Raw genomic sequence first — 20,978 nt, forward strand, 5'->3', positions numbered from 1 at the left:
AACGTACAAAATCAATAGCTGACACGTCCTGCGGACGACTTTCTCCCCCGCAGTACTTTCACCGTCCGTCCCCCCGGTCATTCGTCTGGCTGTGACTTCAAGCCTGTGAAGCTTGAGCCTTGGGTTGTATGCCGATCCACTAGTCATCGCGTTCAGATATCTGGACTTGCAAGTACAGGATTCGAAGGCTTACCGATTCAATGGTCTTTCCATCAAGTGTCCAGCACGAAGAATCCGTACCTATCCTTTCCGTTCATCTCGTCTCCGCGACAGCAACCTCTCGCGATCATGATGCTTCAGATAGTATCAGTACATCTTCGTCGGGCGCATCCGATTTACCCAGCCCTTTTGCACAGGGGGGCGTTATAATGTCAGATAGATTCACTCCCACGTTTCCGCATACACCGGTTTCCCCCAACTCAGGCCCATACTTTTCGACTCCCAGTGTTCACAACTCGCAATCGGCCATTTCACGTATCGAGTTGCCGCGACTTGATATGAAGTATCTCCAGAGTGCGTCTGGTCAACTTCCCATCACGCCTGATTCCCCTATACGCCCCTCCAAGTTTGAGAAGAGTACCGCACATGGTCATAATCAGGTGGGGCATGGATATTTATCTCTGCCTGGTCCGAACGGCACAGTTCTTGTCGAAGGGAACAACAATCGTAAGCGTGGATTTGCCAGTGATCTTTCTGGGATGCTTCCTACGCCCATATCTCCCAATACGCGATCTGGAAGGTGACGATTTGTTTGTCTATCTCCAGAGCCCTGCTAATGTGCGTACAGTCCGACGACTCCTGTCGACTTGACAAGTTGGATTACTCGGAGTTACGGCCTTGATCCCATAGCTGGGGGTGCTTTTGGCAACGTCTGGAAATGTACCTACGATGATGGTACCAGGTGCATCCCGGTTCGTACATATGTGAATCGACAACAACGATATCCTTATAAGGTGTCTGTTTCAGGTTGCTGTGAAAGGCTTCAGATTCCAGATTAACAGAAATACCTCGAAGGTTTGTCAGGCACTGATCGCCCATACACACGGCCTGATAGTTATGTGTTATAGAGACTGAGGAGAGAAATGGGCATTTGGAGAAGACTCAATCACCCAAATGTCATGGAATTCATTGGCTATGCTTTTGGCTTTGGTATCTCGATGGCCCTTGTTGCCCCTTGGGCTGTAAATGGAACTTTGACCGATTACCTGGAGAAAAAGTGGTCGATCGTCACTATTGCTGATCAACTTAGTTTGGTATGATCGCATCATTCACATTTGTTCTCTATCTCTAACGGGATCGTTTGTTCAGTTAGACGATATTGTCTCTGGTCTCACTTACCGTTAGTCTCTTTTGACTCATCTTTGATTCATTCCGAAGTATAATTCTACAGTACACTCTTATCCTAATAATCCTGTGACCCACGGAGATCTCACTGGGGTACGTAACACCTCCTGTTAATTATCCCACACCACAAACTCATTCTTCAAAGTCTAATATTCTTATCCTCGGGGACAAGACTACATGCATCGCCGATTTTGGACTATCAAGCATGCTTGGAGACCTGCAGACCGGTTCGACGTACCTCGCAGCTACCGCTATGTATCCAGGCGCAGTACGATGGACAGCTCCCGAGTTCCTCCTGTCAGATGACGTCCAGCCGACAACGCTCAGCGATATCTACTCCCTCGGCAGTATCATGCTCCAAGTAAGTATCCAAAACCATCCTCAGCGTTCAGGAAAGTTGACGATATGTTGCTCCGCAGGTCTTATCAGGCAAAGTACCCTGGCACGAAATTAAGCGGGAAGTGATCATCATACAGGAGATCCAACAAGGAAATACCCCTCGTTGTCCATCTCACTCCCCCCTCGTCGGTGAACTATGGCCATTTATCCGTGAGTGCTGGTCGTTATCACCAGCCTCACGACCCACAGCTGGCACCGCGCTCGAATTCATTCGAGACATCAGAATTAAATTACTCCCATCCCCTGTAGGTGGGCACGACGCACCAGGTTCTACCGCTGCACAGCCTACAAGTAGTCCCGGTCCATCAAAAAGGCCACGCTTGAAAATAATTACGTAGGTGTCGGACTATAATAACGGAATCTATCGGTGAGAGAGGTGATGGTGATGGTGATAATGATGCAGACATACTTTTCACGGACAGGCATCCAGGATTTTGTTTATTTTTGTATTAACCACCGCCAGCTAGCCTGAGTGCACGGCCCCCTCACACACATATATCGTAGATCTAAAGGGACTCGAAGGCCGTTTATAATATAATATTTGCACGCACACGCGTGCGTTTACTAGTACTTGTACTTTTTGTTGTATATAGTCATTCCTTTGCCTGGTTTGACTTGTACTCGTTTCCTGTCGCATCGGAGCTGTGTCTGGTCGTCACACAATGATTAATGTCCGCCAAGCTCGTATTAAATTTGCTTGCACAAGGCAGCCGCGATTGCAATCGAGTGATGCTATGCAGAATTAATGAAGTTCACGACTCATATACGTAGAAACATCATTCCTGCTTGCCATCCCTCGTACAAAAAACACGAATACCTCACGCGTTCCGGATTTCCGGTCATCGCATCGCAGGAAGTCTTGGCGGGCTGTGCATGAAGCTCGAGCCCGAGTTTAATATCCGAACTTGAAGCCAGTCAGTCCGCAGTCAAACACTTCGAAAGTAACAATCCATTGTATGTAATAGTTTCATTATCCCCCACCGCAGTCGATCCGGCCCATGCCATCAAAGTAAGGTGCCAAGTATTACATTATGACGTTGATAATCTGAGTCGAAGCCTCTCCCAAGTTCCCATCAGAAAAACCAACCAACATTCGAAATGGAAGAGGGCAATTGAATTTCTAGAAAGAAAGGAACGTGGCGGGGCAACAGCACCAACAATACGTCTAAAAAAGGAGCGTTTGGTGTATGTAAATACTCGTGTCTAAAGCAGCTGGGGTAAGCGCATACAATATGTACTGGGATTGGGTGGTCGTGTACAGGATTGGTCTAGTACGGATTGAGCGTGCGTCGTGGCGTGGCGTGGATGGGATGCAGGTCACCTGGCCGCTGGCGTAGCGGTAGCGTGGCAAAGGAAGTGTGGCAAAGAATGTGTGCCGGGTAGAAGGGAGGGGGAGGATGTGATACTGATAGAAATATACATATAGAAGATAGGCGATAGGGCGAGCGATATCGATAATAAGTTCTGAAGGAATACCATTTTGAAAGGAAGGAAAGATAGCAAGGATGAAACAAAACAAAAAACAAAGAAAGAAAAACACGCAAGCGTGAAGACGGAGACAAGTAACAGTAAAAAGCAAATCAAAGAAAGAAAAAAGCGCGACACATTCAAACACCAGGCATGAATCCCCGTCGTCGATCACCTCCCATACCCGCTCCCGCTCCTCGGCCGCCCCCAATTCGCAGTAAGTCCACCAACGCCAACACCCCCACCGGCACCAGTACCAGCGTTCTGACCCGTAACCCACGTAGGAGCCGAATCGCTCCTCGCCCTCTGATGTTGCTGCTGCTGCTTCTCACCACCACTCCCACCAACGTCCATATCCAAATCCAGACTCAAATTCATCTCCCCCTCAACATCATCTTCTCCCCCCATCGAAGCACCGCCAAGTCCAGAGACAGACCCTCCCACCATAGGAGAAACCATCGGAGATCCGCCACCCATCGAAGACCCAACACTGCCCACACTAACGACACTCCCCGTCCTTCTCTGCCTCTTCTCCCTTCCTCCTCCTTCTCGCATGCCGTGTGCATCTACATCAGGAGTGGGCGTCAGGGTGATACTAGGCTGGCGCCCGTGTCCGTGTCGACCAAAGGCAGAGAACTCGCTGGAGGTGGGAGAGGGGGTTGATGTGTGCAGGGCGTACTGGGGGATGCTGAGCATTGGGACTGATGGGTGATGGCTGTGGCCATGGCCCTGAGACGAGTGCGAATGGGAGGGGGAGTGTGAGTGTGAGTGTGAGGGGGATGGAGAGGGGGCTGAGGTGATGTAGATGTTGGGGCTGTGATCGCTCGGAATCGGGCTTGGAGGGACTGGAGAGGGGGAGGGGCTTGGGGCGTTCAGGGCGTTGAGTTCTTGGATTAGCGTTGGTGATACTGTGTGTAGGGTTAGTGATGAGTTGGAATTTAAAGGGAGAAACGCACCAGATCCGATCGTATCGCATAGGGTCCTTACGATCCCAGTCAATTTCTCCACTTTCCGTCGTTCACGGCGCATCTCGGCACCTGCCCAATTCATCCAAGCTTCGCCTCCACCACCCATCCCCATACTGAAACCAGGCACCATGACATTGAACGAAAACCCCTCCTCACTGCCATCATCATCCTCCTCATCTCCCCCGATATGTAATTTCGGGGGGGAGGTACTAGCAGATTGGGAGAGGGTGTTGGCGATGTGAGAAGGGACGCGTCCGCCTAGACGTGAGATCTCACGCCAGAGGGACTTGTTCTCGTCTCGCATGTCGTTTAGGAGACGAGCGACTTCGCCCGGGAGTTCAACGCTAGGGGTTAGATTAACTTTAGTTTTGTGGTGGAGATTGAGCGGGGCTTACCGGCCACGCTCGCGAGGATCAGGCTCAAGAGCTTTGCGTTTGATGGCGTCCAAGAGGTCTGGGCGTGCGCGGAGAAATTTGGGATGACTGAATTCCCAAGTTTGAGACGTTGTAGATGTGCGTTGGGCGCGTGGTGTCTGTTTTATGAAATGTTAGATGATGAAATGAGTGGAGATAGGTACGGACTCGGTTGATTTTGTGAAAGCCGTACATGTTGAGTTGGCGCACAAAGCTTGAGAACTGTGGAGATGTGAGTTGTTTAAATAGTGGTGAAAAGGAGACTGACGTTGTTGTGTTTGAAATGAGAACCAAGGATGCTCCTGCTGAATTCGCCTACGTTTGAAACGACGAAACTAGAAAGATTGAATGAGGCAGAAAGTGAGAACGATGAAATAGGACTGACCTTGTTCCGAGTTCAGTCCATGCGATGAAAAGCTGACTCTTTGGATCGTTGATCATCCTGTAGATGTTGAATGACAGATATGAAAGAGTTAATTGAACGCACTGATAAAGCTTTGTTACAAAGTTGTTGGTGCCCATTGGTTTACCGATGACGCCTAGACTAGGACCTGTTGTGCTAGATTTTTGGCCTTCGTCGTCTGTGTCGGCTTGATCTGGCATTGAATAACCCGTTATGCCATCGGGATCATCGTATGTTGCGTTTATATCGATCTGATTTGAAGGCTGTGAACTAGCCGGTGTGAGCGGACCTTGAGAGGAAGGTTCGCTTATTGGAGGTGGTGATGAGGCTGTTGTTGTTATGATTGGATGCGGAAGTACGTGCCCTCCATAAGAATGAGAGTGTCCATGACTGTGATTAGTTGGTGGTGGAGGAGCGGTGTTTGTGAGACTTCGTTTACGCGGTACGCTCTTTTCTACTGCTAATTCGCTTGATGAAGTAGAGTGAGATCCTGTGCTCGGACGACGCTGTGCTAGTAAGAGAGATGAGTCGTCTGTCGGTTCAAAGTTGAATTGAAAGGTAGGAGGTTGTGGACTGAGATGAGCTGGACTGAAATTTGGAGGAGATACAGGAGTTATAGGAGATACACCGTGATGAAGATGTGAAGATACAGAGAGGGAACTGAGGTTGAGCGTTAAATTGCTGCTAGTTGGTCTTGACGGTGATTGTTGCTGATTTGGAGTGTAATAGTAACCCGGTGAAGGTGATACGGGGGACGAGAAACCAGTTGAAGTTGTTGATGACCATTGCCTTGGTGATTGTTCTTGGTTTGAATAATCGTAGTCCATGTTCAAAGTATAACAAAGTAACAACTTCCACAATCCTTTTAATCCCTAATTATGTCATCCCAAACGTGTACACTGCATGCCATCTTATCCCCATTTAAACTAGTTAATTATTATTCCGAATATTGATCCGAGCATGCAGTCTTTCACCCCCACACGCCTACCTGGAGGCTTCAGGAAACTTGGTCTACCTCACATTAAATTGCAAATACACACCTCCTCTGAACTACCTCAGACTCGGAACACCAGTCCAACGCACTTACGGCTGTACTTCGGCCATTAATAGCGCCTCGCTCAAGACACTCGTGCAGTCCTGGCGGCTAGTAACCGGCGCAAGTTCATTCGCCATGTACCATTTCCAAACGGTGGTTAAATCTGAACCAACTTCTGGTATGTATAGCCACTTCAGCCGATAATACATAATCGCGGGCGGAAGATAACTTAAACTATCATCAGACTAAACGATCGATTGGCTATTACGCTCGCACTCATGATGATCGTGAAAGGCAGCAGTTCACCTGCTCCCAGGCAGTGTTAAAGTCGTTCTCCGAAGCTTCGGAGACGTGGGAACTCAGAGATATCACAGTGGCCTGGCTACAATGAATGCACCGGGTCGTAGGCGACACCGGTGGTGGGAAAACTGCCGGTTACCGGTAGCCCTGACGATCTTCAGCCTATAGATGACTTTCCTGATTATCTGCCAAGGATCATAATCAGTTCTTGTAGTTCTCCCATGGCAGGAAGACATGAGAACACGACAGGACAGATGGACACTGCCGATAATTTGGTTGCTGTTCGAAAAGGTGAAAGGTATGAATCCGTAACGCTGCGAATTCAACCATTTTGAACCCCCGGGTATTCAATACCAATTATAATAAGAAGCTGACGTATTTGTCGATGAGGCAGGTCTCATGACACAGCGGGGAAACTGACATCTTACCACCTTTTGCCACCAGTGAAATTACATTCGAAAGGTAATTTAGGGTGCTCTGGAACGCTCTAGCTAGCCAGGTCCAGATCTGCTTTTGATTGAAATCTTGTAAGAGGTAAAATGTTGAAACGCAATGTGTGGTCTTACGATGGTATCGGCAAAACAACTCATAACAAATCTTTGACGACATAAGCTTCAATTGAGACCGGCTCAGACTGCCTATCCAGTTGTGCGGCCTCTAAATTTTTAAGCGTAAGCATTTATCGTACTTGCGCACTAGCATGGCACGGTAACCATGCTGGATGGCTGGCCCCACCTTGACTCAACCCGGATGAGTCATATGGTTCCGAGTCCAACCGAAGGGCCAAACCCGCTAATTATCGATTCGCGGTTACTTCCTCTTCCGAGGTAATATACAATTAGGGTGAGCAAAGGCAGTCCCAAGGAATTACTGATGCATCTTGGTACATCTTCACCACTGACTTTCAGACAAGAGGCTTTAGGTCGATGCCGTCATCGGAACAGCCATCTCGGTGTTTTTAAGTCGAACTGACATCTGGGTGAGCAGATCAGGACAACAACATGACCTAAACCAGGAAGAGGCGACGCTGGTCCCTAAGTTATGACTGTCATATATCTCGGTGTGCGTAGCTTGTGTTATAGTGCAGTCAGCAACTCACAGTGTCTTCGAAATATCATAGGTGCACTACATTGGAATACTACATGCTGGGTATGTTTGCAAGTCCAAAAAAGACTAGCGCTGTGCTAATAATCACCTTCCACAATCGGCATCAACATGCTGCGTAAGTCTACTGACATACACTGCGTGTATTCCTTCTAACTGGCGGCAGGCAGACAGTCTTCCATCACTCTCAGTGACAGGTATAGTGCGTATCCTGCACGCCTGCCTGCTTCCATTCAAACGCAATTAACTGCACCCCTATATAGGGTAGGTCATATTCCGAGTGACCACTATCTTGTTGGTTTAATATGACGACCGCAGCAGCTGTTATTTTGTTTAGAGTTTGATCCTTTGAAGCTAATGACTAACCGGTTTTACAGGCAAACATATGTTCTACATCAAGATTTCGTTGCAAATGTTCATGCTGAGCGGTGAAGTTGCCTTAAATGAAACGTGATGCAAGTCATTGTGATCGTTCGGTTATATGCCATGCCTCAGCGATCTAGATTTTTTTTTCATTACCATCTTTCTGGCGGGAATATACGCGACACACTATGTTCAGGAGGTGAGTTTGAACTACGGACAAAAGATTTAACTGCATCATGCTCATTGAAAAATACCAGAAGAACTTGTCCTCTCTCGCACCTATCAGCGTCCCCAGGCTTATGAGGGAAATGTTCGATCTTTTAGCATAATATATTGGGGACTCAACACTGCGTGGGAGGTTCTCGCACTGTTTCTTGCTATGAGGATTGCTGTGAAACACTTCTGCGAGCTGCGACAGTTTGGATTATCGAAGGGACGTGCCACTGGGAACTACTTCACGGTATTACCACTTAATACAAATGTACGTGTCATACTTTGCAAAGCGAGTTCGCATTTCAATGTACTTATATTTTCCCACTAAAGCTATGCACTCGCTAGCTTTGCTGCTGCTTCTTACCTCGATTTTACCTCAACCTCTCTCCAAACATCTTACGGCCTGCCGTGATATCTGTTTAGAGCCACTGTTCATCATTTTCTATGGAACTCAGGTATCCCGGAGAGTCAGACTTATCGCGGCATTCCTGGATGCGTCCGGGTCATGTATTTGTTTGTGCTGGGACCGCTCGTATGACAATATATGCAAAGAACGTCCTTTATTTTTGTCGCTAAAAGCAATATAAAGTCATATATTACGACATAAAGGCCCTGCAATCAACGTGTTCACTGGCAGTGTTGTGTTTGCACAAGAAATGCTTCAAGTGATTGGCGCTTGCCAGGTCTGTGCAGGGAGCGGGAGAATTTGTCTGGACTATCCGACAGTATAGGTTATAGTGTATCCCAGATCAAGTAATTTCTACATTTCTACATGTAGCATCCGCTTAGCTCAATTACGCTACTTCCGGGAGTCTGTGCCGTGCTTCGCAAAGTCATAGAAGTCCATGTGGATGAACATGTAGCCGTAGTACCCGCTGCAAATTTCATGAATTACTTCCCCACCATTGTAAGATCCCGATTTGACTTCGAACAAGCTTGAAGTGCATAATATACTTACGAGATGCTGAGAAGTGTTACTTTTCTCCTGATACGAGATGCGCACCCCAAAAATTAATATAATTACGTTCTGGTGCCTTCAAAGAGATGCGAACACAAGAACGGAAGCTCTGGAAGGCTTGATGGCCGCTTAAGTAAGCCCGACGTGCGGCGTTTGTTGGGTGCAGCTCGACAAAGATTCTTCATTTCAAACAAGGACCCCGGTTCAACCAATCGTATGCATGTCATTAGCGCTCCGCAGGTCATACACAACTAAACCTGAAACGACGACAGTCTATCGACAGCATGGACAACTCACCTCTTCTGCCGCGACCGATACACATAGACTCGAAACTGCAGAAAGGACAACGCTTAGGAGACAAAGTACCAGACGATACCAATAAAAACAGAGTAATGTATTTGATGACGCAGTACCACGCTTTGAACTTACTGGTATCTAGGCACCAGCCGTACCTCGTGGAAAATTCAAAGAAAAGTGTGTCTCGACTGCGCGCACCCTCCCGTCGACTCACTATTTGCCAGATTTCAAGTTATGAGGGAACGCTTCGATCAAGTTGTAGGGGTACGTATCTTAGCCGGAGCACTCTTGACGCAGTACGTTCAACCCCGCTAGTTACACGAGGAGCTTGTAAGAGATCTTGAGCTTGCAAATGCACGCATGCAGAAGCTTCAAGCTGAGAACGAGTGCGCCCGCTCTTGCTTTCTGGTCTGCGTTCCTGACATACTTGTTCGTTTCAAGCTTGCTTCTTGATGCTATAAATCTTACAGTTCCAGCAACGCCTTCCCTCATGCATCTCACGCGTCCCTCTCCGGCACTATACTCACACCCTGTAGCACCTCCAGCCGCACCGCCTCCACCCCACCACATGAACGGGCACAGTGTTCCACATGCTAACGGGAGGTACCGCCCAGTAGATGTAGGCTCGCAAGCTACCACCCGTGATCGCTATCTCTGATTTTTTTTCTGGATAGCCACATGACATCACACCTTCGGAGCGGGATCGTGGTCGCGAATACCGGGATATTCCTCAGGAAACCACGGCGAACGGGCGCTTGTGAATACGAGCCGAATGCGAACCCGTCCATAACCTTAACATTCTGTCACGCTCGTCTTTTGTGCGATTGGCTAACGAAGTGTCGGTTCTTGATCTCCCCTTATTTGGACTGGTGGAAGGAAAATAGTGCTTCCTGCTGGTATAGAGATGAAACTTGACGATACTACTTATCAGCCTCCAACTTGATCAAGCACCTTCATTTAGTCATCCATCAATGCTACCATGCGTGCGACACGCGCCTTGATTAATCCACACGGATAACTTTGATAGATTGTGTATATTTTTTACACCAATAATGTCAACGTCTCGACGTTCAACGTTCAACGTTAGCCCAGCCACAGACACAGCGTGCCTAACCCTACCCACTCCATGACATAGTTACTTTTGTGGGTATAAGGGCAGCCTGACAGAATCAGGGCATCAATCAGCCTCCGCCCCTTGTCGCATCCAGGGGATAAATCAAAGCTTGGTACGTCTCGTAAACGTCGACATCTTTACTGAAGTTTCTGCTTCCTCGAGACCGATATGGTATTGGTGTACGGGCGTCAACACCAAGCGCTGATCCAACGCAAGCCACCGATAAGACTTCGTTCCAAATCATTTATGCTATAAATACGCCGAAGAACGTTTGCTGCCAGGGAAAGGATGGCTAATGAAACTTCTAGCCATGACGTTACTGCCCCTTTGTCCGTGAATCCGGGCGGAATGTCTGTTCACCGGTAGTTGGCTATTGTTGACAGTGCGTTGTACTAATGCGGACATGAAATGAGTGCAAACTGCCATTCGGTGCTCTCGTGCAATTTTCGTACCCCGTGGAACACCGCCTGATAGGATTTCACGAGGCGAGACGATTCTGGGCCTTATAAGTCTTGTACTTCGATGATCACTGGCATCAACTATTTGATATTGTCATGTCGGACCAAGATGCTGTCGCTGGCCTTCGCTGGAATAACAATATTTCGGGTTCGTCAGCTTCTTTCAAATGATCTAGTAGAACTATCATACTAAATGTTGAATCCAGTGGTGACTATTACCCTGATATCCTATGAATACCGTCAGTAGCCTTCAACATCCTTGTACTTTTGCTGAAAGATTATCTAGTTCTTCACTTTGATAAAGAGGTAATGAAGTATTTCTTTCATGACGGTCAAATACTTACGGCCGTTATCGGTGTAGGTCAAATATGTCTGGGTCAGTGTCCAATCCCAAATCTGCACCATGAGACTAGCCTGGAGGCTAACTAGATCTCCAGAAACGACGACCCTGGTCACCAATGACATATCTTTACCTTGTTGTGAGTTTCGCGCCGCCAGGGCGCTTCATGATTTTCATTTTCTTCTATACTAGGTTCGATATCTTGGACTTTCCCTTGCGCTGTACGTTGTTGTATTCTTCAAACGGTGCATTGTATATTGACATTGACCTTAGGCTTTGGGGTTTTTGTGTGTAAATCGATGTTAGCTGTATCATTATTCGCTGACTAGCTCTAGGGGGAGGACTGCTGTTTATGCCTTCATCAGTGAGTTTAGCGATACTTCTTGACAGAGTTTCGGTTGACCTATATTTCAGCCGTACGTCTTTATTTCGATCGAAACCCCAAGTTTCAATAATCGTTGATTTCTCATCTGTGTAGATGTCAGTATACCATCTTCAACCTAAACTCTCCTTGTTCATCATGAACACGAAATAGGTCACGATCTTGTCGTTTTCATGGAATGGGGTTATTCAATATATAGTTGCGTTGCAGAAGGTAAGTTATGCATTTTTTTCGCAGCACATTGCGTGTACCGAATCTGCATCCACAGTCATTCTTGTCTGGCGTCTTTATGCGCTATACAACTGTTCAAAACTCCTACTTCGGATCCTATTGGGACTACTTTTACCCATCATCGCTGTATCGATAGGAACAGATATCTTTTTATATAGTCGACCCAGCATGTTCTCAGGTAGGTGCATGTTTATTGATATCAACTGTGATCTGATCCCTGTCGTTGTAGTAAAAGAAATAATAACTGCAGACGCCAAATACTGCACGTTCTTTTTCAAAACGGGGCCTTTGCCTCTGACCTATTTGTCTATCCCCATGGTGTGCTATGATGTCCTCCTGCTTGTTCTTGCGAGTGCAAAACTCGTAAAACACCTCAAAGAACGGAAGAAGATCAACGCTAGGCCCAATTCATCTGTATCTATTATCGTCCGACTTCATATCGTGTGCTTTGTACTGCAAGTTCTATCCCCCTTTGTCTAGTGTGTTCTAATAGTAACTGATCGAATTTTGATAGGAATTTGATGAACCAAATATTTTTGGTGATATTATGGGCTGACCTTTCAGTATGATACTTCTAACACCCTACAGAAATAAGCTCATGCCACATTTCATCTATTCACAGATCTCGTTGATGAATATCTCAGAGCTCATCAACAGTACCGTGCCATATATCCTCGCGCCGCGTCTCACTATCAGTATCTGGGATACGCATGCCCATCGCAACTGCGTATACGTCAGTACGACATTCGAGGATTGTGGATGTTGGACTTCACAGGGAGTACCCGAGCAGTATGAGATGGATACCACTACTACTGAGATGGGATCTGAAACGGGTTCTTGCATCGCGTGATTTAGGATACTACTTACGGGAAAGTGGGGGATCACATTCGGATGACCACGATCAGATTTTGATCAGGCCACGCGCAGGACTAGAAGTCGCTCCGCTCCAGACTCAGCATTGAACGAAGATACTAGTTGAGATAATATTATATGATGACAATATTAGAGTAATATGCAAAGAATCACAGTACATACATCACGATAGAGATAGATTCAAATACTATATGAGCGCAATACAATCTAATATGTAGCGAAGTAATGCCTGTCCTCTTGAACATTTCAAGGTTTGATTTCGGTGAAATCGGCCTTGAAGCTTAAAGTATGATGCCGTACGTGTTTCAATGATAAAACAGTATACGTTTCACCAACGAGTCTATCATAGAAAAGGACATAAACATAGGCAGGATGGAATATAAGTAGTTTCATACTTTAGGAACGGTTACTGTTTGAAATTCATCAAGCCCCCCCCCCCCTGTAAGGTACTCCCAACGAGTCATTTTGCCTTTTTAGGACCACTCACACCCTGACATAGTCTTACCATGTGAGACTCCGTCGTCTGATACTACCGCTTGTGTACTTCACGGATCCAGGCTCGTATATACTGGTACTGATTTGGATATAGATCCTGATACTAGCGCTCGCCAACTTGAGGGACAGCAGACCCGGTGCCTCTTTATGTTTCAACATCTACGTGCGACAGATAGCTGACGTCCAAGTCCCTTCAAGAAATTGTGTTCTCCAACCCTACATTCTGTATTTGTACAGCAACTGGCATGTCAGGGCCCTTTGAAAATATTGCAGTAGATTGGCATGAGAGCTACCACACCCGGGGATCGCACAAACAGTAGGACGTCCGACATCGCACATCTTGCTAACAGCTGATTCATCCATGATGAGGTTTTCTAGTACCTGGAAATTGTTTTTCAAAGTCCGGTATATGGATGTAGTCATCAACATCCATGAGTAATACTGTAAATTACTTACTCATACTAAGGTATGCTAGCATGGCATCGCGCACCACTACGACAGCACTTGCCCCATTACCTTTGTTCAGTTCCCATGAACGTACGGACGTTCAAAGTTGGGAGCATACTCCCACCCAACTTGAAGAAGGTTTAGTCTAAAGTCCGACGATTATCTAAGGTTACCAGTGGTCATCATGGGCGTGGACCAAGCGTGGGCAGTGCCGCAGTGATCGTGTGCACCCGAATCTAAACATCTCTATCAAATGAAAACTTGCTGTTGTCCTCAACCTGATTTGTGCTCGCTCAGGCTGAAAGGCGGCGTGGTTATGTCTATCAATAGTACGTGCTTAACAGCCCGATGGATGGTGCACACCTGATAAGGCTTCGCATTCTCTAGGCTATTATAAGCGTTCACCACGACGACTGCCATACCGTGCGAGTAGTCAAGAATCCAGCGAAAATATAACAGCTACCAGTACTCCCCGAGTCATCAGTCTTGAGTTCGGCTGTGATGTTTATCGAGTCGTTGACAGCTCACTATAGAGGACATCAACTTGAAATCAACAGGAAGCGCAGGCAAACTTGGTATACACCTTTTATTACATCTAGTTCCGAATCCTAGTGCGCCAGACGAGGGACGAACACGTCGGTCCCCACGACTCGGATGCAATCGTGAGGCCACCGGAAGGAATTATGTGCCTTGTCATAAGTCACTTCAGCAACCCTTTTCGAATTCTCTATTCCATCGCACCGTGTCATGTCGCAAGGAGAGGCTGCTGCCGTTGGTCTCCGCTGGAACAACAATGTGTCTGGTCTGTCAGCTCTCTAATCTGATCTGTCGCATCATCGTACTGAACTTCGATTGCAGTAGCAGCCATTGCCCTGATATCGTATGAGTACCGTCAGTAGTCTTGGTAAACCTTGTACTCTCGCTGAGCGAAAGGTCATCTAGTTCTTCTGTTCTGCAAGGAGGTAATAACGAACTCTTGCTCTATCGGTCGAGTGTTGATGGTTCTGATTATCGACATAGATTGAGTATGTTTGGGTCAGTGTCAAGCCCCCTTATCTGGACGATAAAACTAACCTTGAATCTCCAGAAAAGACCATGGTCATTTATGTCATGCCTATACCTTGTTGTGAGTTTCGCCCTGCCAGTGTTCAATGAAGGGTACGATGTTTTTTGCTAGGTTCGATATTTCGGGCTTTTCCTTGCAATGTACGTCGTCCCCTCACACTGTACACATCATGCTGACAAGTTTTCACACCAGTGTGTGCGCCTGCTGTATGTGTCACTAGCCCATGCCAACTCAAGCCATTATTGACTGACTTGCGCTAGGGGGAGGTCTGTTGTATATGCCTGAATCAGTAAGCATATATATGCCTTCCATCGTTCAAGAACTTTAGCCTAATACATCTTTCAGCCGTACGTCATCAGTTCATTTCACAGCTCACTGAGTCCTAGTTGTCCTCTTATCTAGCTGTACGTATATAATTTTCAACCTGAAGTGCACTTGCTCATCATACAATTGGAATAGGCTACGATCTTATCGTTCTGATTGAATGGGGGTTTTCAGTGTATTTTTGCTTTGCGGAAAGTAAGACATACATTCTTGCATCTCGCTATGCGTACCAATCCCGCATCCGCAGTCATTCTTATCTGGCGTCTTTATGCCATATCCAACCAATCCAAGCTCGTACTTCATGTTCTAGTGGGGTTGTTCGTGCCTATCGTTGCCCTGTCGATAGGGACAGACATCTTTTTGTATAGTCGACGAGAGGTGTTCTCTGGTAAATTTGTATCCTGATTGCTTTGGCTGCAAGCTGACCCCACCTCGTTCCATAGTGAAAGAGGTGATAACTCCGAGCGCCAATTACTGCACCCTTTCCTTCCACATAGGACCTATGCTTGCGATTTATACCTCTATCCCCATCATGTGCTTTGATATATTACTCGTTATCCTCGCAGTCGTCACCCTCGTGAAACATCTTATGGAACAGAGGAGGATCAAAATGAGGCCTAATACCTACATGGTAATGATTGTCCGCTATCATATCTTGTACTTTGCCCTGTAAGTTCTGTTTCATCCATCGGGTTCTAAAAGGAATAATCGTATCTTGCTAGGAACCTGACAAACCAAATCTTATTGGTGATATTATGGGCTGATATTCCGGTATGAAACTTCCAAGTTATGCAGAGATCGATTAACGTATATACATTCGCAGACGCCAGCAATGAGTCTGGCAGAGCTCTTCAACGGTACGGCGCCCTTTGTTCTTGCGCCCCGTCTCATCATCAGCATTTGGGATACGCATGCCAACGACGAGTGCGTGCATGTCAGCACGACGTTCGCCGATTGTGTATGCTGGACTTCGCCACCGGACTTTGAGCAGCACGAGATGAATCCTTGCGTCGAGCATCCTGAATCCACGTTTAGCATGGAGACAGAAGGCGCCGAGACTGTGTGACTTGAGGTCACGCTAATATATGTATTTATGAATAAATTACTTATGGCGATCACCTATGGTTATAAGTTCATACTTTTGTCCTGGAATATAACCTTGCAAGATATACCAACTTCGAAACCCGTAGAGACATTGGTCATCTGAGCCTCGGTCAATGCTACAGTGACCAACCATAAGCTTGTTTTATCGTCTGTTATTAGCCGCCATCCATCTAAGAGCTGATACAATTGGCAAACGAAAGGTCTATGTACATATATGGGCTACAAACTGTACAGCCGACTCAGCACGGGATCCTGCCATCACTCAAGCGCGATGGTATACCGTAATAATACTAGTCTATTAGCTGTCATCTCAGATGCAGCTCCAGGAAAAGACGTGATCATCATTTCCGATACAGATCGAGTACCTATTTGACTTGATGCTAAGCAGATGTGAAGTTTCACGACGATAGTTGTCCGAGTACAATATCATGGCTCCGCAGCCGACAGGCTTAGGCGCGTGTATCAAGTCATGTGAGTACATCCGAGAGTACATATATGGTACGCACGAATTGCAATCTACTTGCGACGAATTAGGTTTTGTCTGAGAGAAGCAAATACGCTGACGGTGCGGATGCGCGTGAAATATCTGAACCAGAAAACAGCAACAATCTACAGATGGTATGTGAGCACGAGATTAGGACGACATCTGTCCGGCAGTGACTCACGTTGAACGTAAAGTGTCCAAAGACGATGCCCAGGTTGCGCCAGTGATGACTGTATTCAAGGTTGAGCCTCGAGTACATGAACTGGTCAGCGGTCTTGGCAAGACAGAACTGGTAGCGCTCTGTAGCTTCGGGATTCGTGAGATAGCCGCCGGCGAATTCTATGAAGGGACCCATGTAGTTGCCACATGTCGAGCCCTTCGATGGTTGACAGAGACAAATTTAGTGGAGGAGCATTTGATCGAGTGTCCGCCGATAGCTACGAGGACCAAGAAAAGATGACTATTTTGACCAAGGAGACCCTTGATGATGTATGCGTAAAGAGAGACCCTGTGCTTCCATCTCCATCAATTACTAAAGCGCGTTAGATGGCTGAGTACTACGCCATCACTTATGGACCATCAGCATGACGTAGTCTGGTTTAAAGTGTACATCTCACAAGATCATCACAAAAATGATGATTGTCTCGAAGTACAGAGATGCAACTAGGGTGGCCCTGGAGCCATGGACGCGATTCGTCAGATCGCCTCAAGCCTTTTGGTCGAGTCTTTGTGATAACTCGCTTTCCTGAGACGGAAGTTTCAAGTACTAGGAGATCGAAATTCGCATCATCGTCATCAAGACTAGGTAGAATATCGGGGGCAACGCCGACATTAAGCTATGGGCACCGAGTACTGGGTGAGTCCGAGCGATGTTGACTGATTTTGGCCAACTACTATGCCATTAGTGCGCGGCGGTAGTAGAGAAAGAGCCGAAGTGGGTGGCAGTCGGTCCTAAATGCTGTACCTATTGGTTGCACCCCGCGGAGACCACTGTCACCTTCGGAAGCAGTTGAGGTTTACATAATCGTAACTGTAAGCGGTTTGTCCTCATGGCATTATGTTTGATGCTAGCCACTCATCCGCCGCTTCTTCGATTCTCACTGCCAGTGGCAGGAGGCTGTAAGTCATGTCATTTCCATATATAGCGATACGCACTGACTTATAGTCCAGCTGAGTGCATTCATTGAATATTTAGTTCTGAGTCCAGCTCATACACATACACTATATTTTCACCCAGCACCGCTCCAGGCAACTTTACCTCACGACATCATCTAGGTGACAGTGAACGTGCATACGCCAATCTCACTGATGCGGCCAGATATCGTCCAGTTGATAGCAAACTTAGTTACTGCGGCGAACAGTTTACGGAGTTCTCAACAACTTCGTCCGCTTCCCATCTTCTCTGCAATACCTACAACGAATGTGATGCCATCATCTAGCACCATATAACCACCTGCCACGCTCGGCGTTTCTTCATCCTGTATATTTATTTGACCTTAAAATAGTCTCATCGTGAAGCGAACATCAAAATATGGCGATACTTACGGTCAGATGGGCTCAGAGCGCTACGCCCTGTACTGCCATGCTTGTACTAGACACCGCATGTCAAGCACTTTCGTTTATTGGCTGATAACTGCTAGCTGATACCTGTACACTTTATTGATTCTCACTGGCGGGAAACTTGATAAGTTGTAAGTCATTCCAGCCATTTCTACATCCATCAATCACTCACCAAATTCCTCACTTCATACGAAACAGTGCCATGTCAGAACAACTTGAAGACAACATTGTTGGTCTCCAATGGAACGACAGTATATCCGGTTCGTCAGTCCCTTCAACTATTTTGTGAATAAACCATCGTGCTGAGTATCCGTTCCAGTAGCGCTCTTCACAGTGATGTTCTACGAGTACCGTTAGTTGCCCCTCATGAACCTTTGCGCTACTGCTGAACGAAGTATCATCCAGTTCTTCTTTTTGACAAAGAGGTAATAAAGAACTTTCTTGCTGTCGGTTGGGTACTTATGTCATCGGCGCAGCTTAAGTATGTCTGGGTCAGTATTCAACGCCCCATACTATTTGCGCAATGATACCAGCTTGGAGGTTGACTGAATCTCCAGAACAGACCGTGGTCACTAATGTCATGCCTGTACCTTGTTGTGAGTTCATCCTCCCACACTACTTTTTGGTCTATGTACTATTTCCTGCTATACTAGGTTCGATATCTTGGTCTTTTCCTTTCAATGTACGTCGTAGTGATTTGTGTCTTTCATATTGTACACTAACACCGACGCTAGAACTTGGGGCTGCTGTATGTAACACTATACCATTTGAACCATCCTTCGCTGACTAGCGCTAGGGGGAGGAATGTTTTATATAGCTGAATCAGTGAGTACATTGATGCTCTCCATCTTTAGAGTATTCTAAGCTGAACCGTATTTAAGCCGTACGTCACAATGAGTCTGTTTCACAGCCAGGTCTCAACGTCGTGGACCTCTTTCATTCAGCTGCAAGTATAATTCATGTCTTCAAAATAAACTGTAATTTCCTCATCATGCAATAGGCTACGACATTCTTGTTGTACTGGAATGGGGTGCGTCTGTGTATTTTTGCTTTGCGGAAGGTAAGTCATGCAGTTAGTAACTCGTCGTGTGTACCGATTCATCATCCGCAGCCATTCTCATCTGGCGTCTTTACGCACTATGCAACCAATCGAAATTCCTACTTTATGTTTATGTTGCAATAGGGTCGTTCTTGCCTATCGTCGCCCTTTTGATAGGCACGGATATCTATCTTTATAGTCGACCTCACGCGTTCTCAGGTGAATTTTCGCCCAGATCAAATTGGCTGCAAGCTGAGGTTGTCTCGTTACAAAGTCAAAGAATTGATTACTCCGAACGCCAAGTACTGCACCTTTTCCTTCAACATTGGGCCTATGACTGCGATCTATTTGTCCATCCCCATTGTGTGCTATGATGTCCTCCTAGTTGCTCTCGCGGCTGCCACCCTCGTAAGACACTTCAAGGAACAAAGGGGATACAACATGAGGCCTAATACCTATATGGTAATGATTGTCCGATATCATATCATGTACTTTGTTCTGTAGGTTCCTCTGTGTCTAGTGGTTTCTGAAAGTGCTAATTGAATTCTCGCTTAGGAATTTGACAAACCAAATCTTAATGGTGATATTATGGGCTCACATTCCAGTATGATACTCCCAAGATGATACATATATCAGCTAACATGTACACTTGTAGATCTCGGGGATGAATCTCTCAGAGCTTTTCAGTGATACGATGCCATTTATTCTCGCTCCCCGTCTTATCATCAGCATTTGGGACACGCATGCCCAGGACGACTGCTTGCATGTCAGTACAACGTTCGAGGATTGTTTATGTTTGACTTCGCCGCCGAGGTTCGAGCAGCACGAGCTGATCTCTGACATCCAATTAACCCGGCATACTGGGGTGTCTTGCGAGAGTGTACACCACGAGCAATGTTGAAAATATAGGGTGCGTGAAATGAAACTTAAATGCTGTAGGACTGCAACATCAAGTACTTATGGGCAGTCGAACTAGCAGGGGTGACCCCATTTGCTGCTGCGGGAGTTCAGCAGTGGAGGTTCGGGCTTTCGGCCGGTATCGTCAGATGCCTTCCGCGTCTATTCAAGCGAAGTTGCTGCACGAGTTGATCTTGTGTGGTTGGTCCGTACATGATGAGCGTGATCCATCTGTGTCCATCCTTTCTTGATTATCTTGTCTAGTGGTTCATACGTACGTGTCTCTCATCGGTCCCCTCACACTTTTCTCTCTTTGGGCTTCACCCTTGTATTTACTTATTCCTAATATCATTCTACGTTCCCTTCACCTTCCAACGACGGATGATTTACAGCTGTCTCCAAACACGAATTCACGCTCGGTCTGGTTTTTTTCCGTCTCCTATTGTTCCGCCATTGCACTAAAAGTTTTTAGGTTCGATTTCACCGGAGTCTGCCGTACTTGCATGCCTTCTCGCTAGCCAAATTAAGTTTCAACTCGCAACTTGCGCCTCCGACAGCTTCAAGCTTTCCTGTCAATGCAAGGGCACTGTTCGTGCATTGTGCAAGGTAGTAAGGGCTGCCTGCCTTAATCCTGAACACAAAGTTGCAACGCCACAAAATATTTCTCCTCGAACAAATGCAGCACAGATATTCATAATTCACCGCCGACAACGTTCTTTTCATGAGGTACGTCCAACTACACGGGTATTATGCATATGACTCATTCCAGGTCGACCGATGTTGATGAAGTTCCTTTTGTAGGCACAAGTTAAGGCTGCACGCTGCCTGACATCATTAGTCCATTGATGACCCTGTTTTGGCGCTCTCGGCGGTAAATTGGAACCTTGATCGAATATCTG

At 46.6% G+C, this 20,978-nt stretch overlaps 7 protein-coding genes across 7 annotated transcripts; 5 read left to right on the forward strand and 2 right to left on the reverse strand.

Annotated features, from left to right (window-relative positions):
• Positions 1–200: 200 nt before the first annotated feature.
• Positions 201–2,081, forward strand: F5147DRAFT_779442 (kinase-like domain-containing protein; the record flags this gene model as incomplete). The annotated part of the gene is made up of 8 exons (XM_041442290.1): positions 201–739; positions 788–911; positions 967–1,014; positions 1,068–1,253; positions 1,309–1,339; positions 1,391–1,437; positions 1,490–1,705; positions 1,764–2,081. The coding sequence occupies 8 exons, from the start codon at positions 201–203 to the stop codon at positions 2,079–2,081; spliced, it is 1,509 nt and encodes a 502-aa protein (XP_041287081.1).
• Positions 2,082–4,569: 2,488 nt separating this feature from the next.
• F5147DRAFT_585599 (HSF-type DNA-binding-domain-containing protein) lies at positions 4,570–5,113 on the reverse strand (the record flags this gene model as incomplete). Its single annotated transcript, XM_041431875.1, has 4 exons — positions 4,570–4,710; positions 4,760–4,813; positions 4,860–4,926; positions 4,977–5,113. The coding sequence occupies 4 exons, from the start codon at positions 5,111–5,113 to the stop codon at positions 4,570–4,572; spliced, it is 399 nt and encodes a 132-aa protein (XP_041287082.1).
• Positions 5,114–9,156: 4,043 nt separating this feature from the next.
• F5147DRAFT_721512 (uncharacterized protein) lies at positions 9,157–10,359 on the forward strand. Its single transcript, XM_041438871.1, has 5 exons — positions 9,157–9,357; positions 9,408–9,442; positions 9,490–9,529; positions 9,581–9,651; positions 9,707–10,359. The coding sequence occupies exons 1-5, from the start codon at positions 9,253–9,255 to the stop codon at positions 9,921–9,923; spliced, it is 468 nt and encodes a 155-aa protein (XP_041287083.1). The 5' UTR covers positions 9,157–9,252; the 3' UTR covers positions 9,924–10,359.
• A 434-nt stretch (positions 10,360–10,793) lies between these two features.
• F5147DRAFT_721516 (uncharacterized protein) lies at positions 10,794–12,789 on the forward strand. The gene is made up of 14 exons (XM_041438872.1): positions 10,794–10,985; positions 11,044–11,076; positions 11,124–11,143; positions 11,199–11,213; positions 11,275–11,316; positions 11,370–11,398; positions 11,451–11,464; positions 11,513–11,540; positions 11,666–11,670; positions 11,713–11,772; positions 11,828–11,968; positions 12,020–12,245; positions 12,305–12,353; positions 12,413–12,789. Exons 1-14 carry the CDS (start codon positions 10,934–10,936, stop codon positions 12,638–12,640), a joined length of 942 nt encoding a protein of 313 aa, XP_041287084.1. The 5' UTR covers positions 10,794–10,933; the 3' UTR covers positions 12,641–12,789.
• Positions 12,790–14,245: 1,456 nt separating this feature from the next.
• On the forward strand, positions 14,246–16,190 carry F5147DRAFT_424749 (uncharacterized protein). The gene is made up of 13 exons (XM_041429768.1): positions 14,246–14,407; positions 14,464–14,496; positions 14,548–14,567; positions 14,626–14,640; positions 14,693–14,731; positions 14,783–14,811; positions 14,864–14,877; positions 14,932–14,964; positions 15,131–15,190; positions 15,243–15,383; positions 15,439–15,664; positions 15,718–15,766; positions 15,819–16,190. Exons 1-13 carry the CDS (start codon positions 14,353–14,355, stop codon positions 16,059–16,061), a joined length of 957 nt encoding a protein of 318 aa, XP_041287085.1. The 5' UTR covers positions 14,246–14,352; the 3' UTR covers positions 16,062–16,190.
• A 353-nt stretch (positions 16,191–16,543) lies between these two features.
• Positions 16,544–17,089, reverse strand: F5147DRAFT_424816 (uncharacterized protein). The gene is made up of 2 exons (XM_041429769.1): positions 16,765–17,089; positions 16,544–16,708 (listed from the first exon to the last, which is right to left on the reverse strand). The coding sequence occupies exons 1-2, from the start codon at positions 16,936–16,938 to the stop codon at positions 16,616–16,618; spliced, it is 267 nt and encodes an 88-aa protein (XP_041287086.1). The 5' UTR covers positions 16,939–17,089; the 3' UTR covers positions 16,544–16,615.
• Positions 17,090–17,642: 553 nt separating this feature from the next.
• Positions 17,643–20,356, forward strand: F5147DRAFT_424824 (uncharacterized protein). The gene is made up of 16 exons (XM_041429770.1): positions 17,643–17,702; positions 17,754–18,187; positions 18,342–18,403; positions 18,463–18,495; positions 18,549–18,568; positions 18,620–18,634; positions 18,701–18,739; positions 18,797–18,825; positions 18,878–18,891; positions 18,940–18,972; positions 19,144–19,203; positions 19,255–19,401; positions 19,457–19,682; positions 19,738–19,786; positions 19,838–20,092; positions 20,162–20,356. The coding sequence occupies exons 2-15, from the start codon at positions 18,135–18,137 to the stop codon at positions 20,081–20,083; spliced, it is 1,026 nt and encodes a 341-aa protein (XP_041287087.1). The 5' UTR covers positions 17,643–17,702; positions 17,754–18,134; the 3' UTR covers positions 20,084–20,092; positions 20,162–20,356.
• The last annotated feature ends 622 nt before the right edge of the window (positions 20,357–20,978 follow it).

Source organism: Suillus discolor (genome assembly GCF_016758755.1).
Source record: "Suillus discolor strain FC423 chromosome Unknown F5147scaffold_86, whole genome shotgun sequence".
Lineage (NCBI taxonomy): Eukaryota > Fungi > Basidiomycota > Agaricomycetes > Boletales > Suillaceae > Suillus > Suillus discolor.

Bases quoted from the DNA above. Each gene is read 5' to 3' on its own strand.
- F5147DRAFT_721512 (XM_041438871.1), top strand. From the start codon at position 9,253: ATGGACAACTCACCTCTTCTGCCGCGACCGATACACATAGACTCGAAA. The intron at 9,530-9,580 runs GTACGTATCTTA...CAACCCCGCTAG, and splicing joins GCTTCGATCAAGTTGTAGGG to TTACACGAGGAGCTTGTAAG. The intron at 9,652-9,706 runs GTGCGCCCGCTC...GTTCGTTTCAAG, and splicing joins AAGCTTCAAGCTGAGAACGA to CTTGCTTCTTGATGCTATAA.
- F5147DRAFT_424749 (XM_041429768.1), top strand. From the start codon at position 14,353: ATGTCGCAAGGAGAGGCTGCTGCCGTTGGTCTCCGCTGGAACAACAAT. The intron at 14,732-14,782 runs GTGAGTTTCGCC...GTTTTTTGCTAG, and splicing joins TGTCATGCCTATACCTTGTT to GTTCGATATTTCGGGCTTTT. The intron at 15,665-15,717 runs GTAAGTTCTGTT...GTATCTTGCTAG, and splicing joins CATATCTTGTACTTTGCCCT to GAACCTGACAAACCAAATCT.
- F5147DRAFT_424816 (XM_041429769.1), bottom strand. From the start codon at position 16,938: ATGGGTCCCTTCATAGAATTCGCCGGCGGCTATCTCACGAATCCCGAA. The intron at 16,709-16,764 runs GTGAGTCACTGC...TACCATCTGTAG, and splicing joins TTGGACACTTTACGTTCAAC to ATTGTTGCTGTTTTCTGGTT.
- F5147DRAFT_424824 (XM_041429770.1), top strand. From the start codon at position 18,135: ATGGGCTCAGAGCGCTACGCCCTGTACTGCCATGCTTGTACTAGACAC. The intron at 18,188-18,341 runs GTCAAGCACTTT...CATACGAAACAG, and splicing joins GCTTGTACTAGACACCGCAT to TGCCATGTCAGAACAACTTG. The intron at 18,496-18,548 runs GTTAGTTGCCCC...AGTATCATCCAG, and splicing joins AGTGATGTTCTACGAGTACC to TTCTTCTTTTTGACAAAGAG.
- F5147DRAFT_721516 (XM_041438872.1), top strand. From the start codon at position 10,934: ATGTCGGACCAAGATGCTGTCGCTGGCCTTCGCTGGAATAACAATATT. The intron at 10,986-11,043 runs GTTCGTCAGCTT...TGTTGAATCCAG, and splicing joins CTGGAATAACAATATTTCGG to TGGTGACTATTACCCTGATA. The intron at 11,317-11,369 runs GTGAGTTTCGCG...CTTCTATACTAG, and splicing joins TGACATATCTTTACCTTGTT to GTTCGATATCTTGGACTTTC.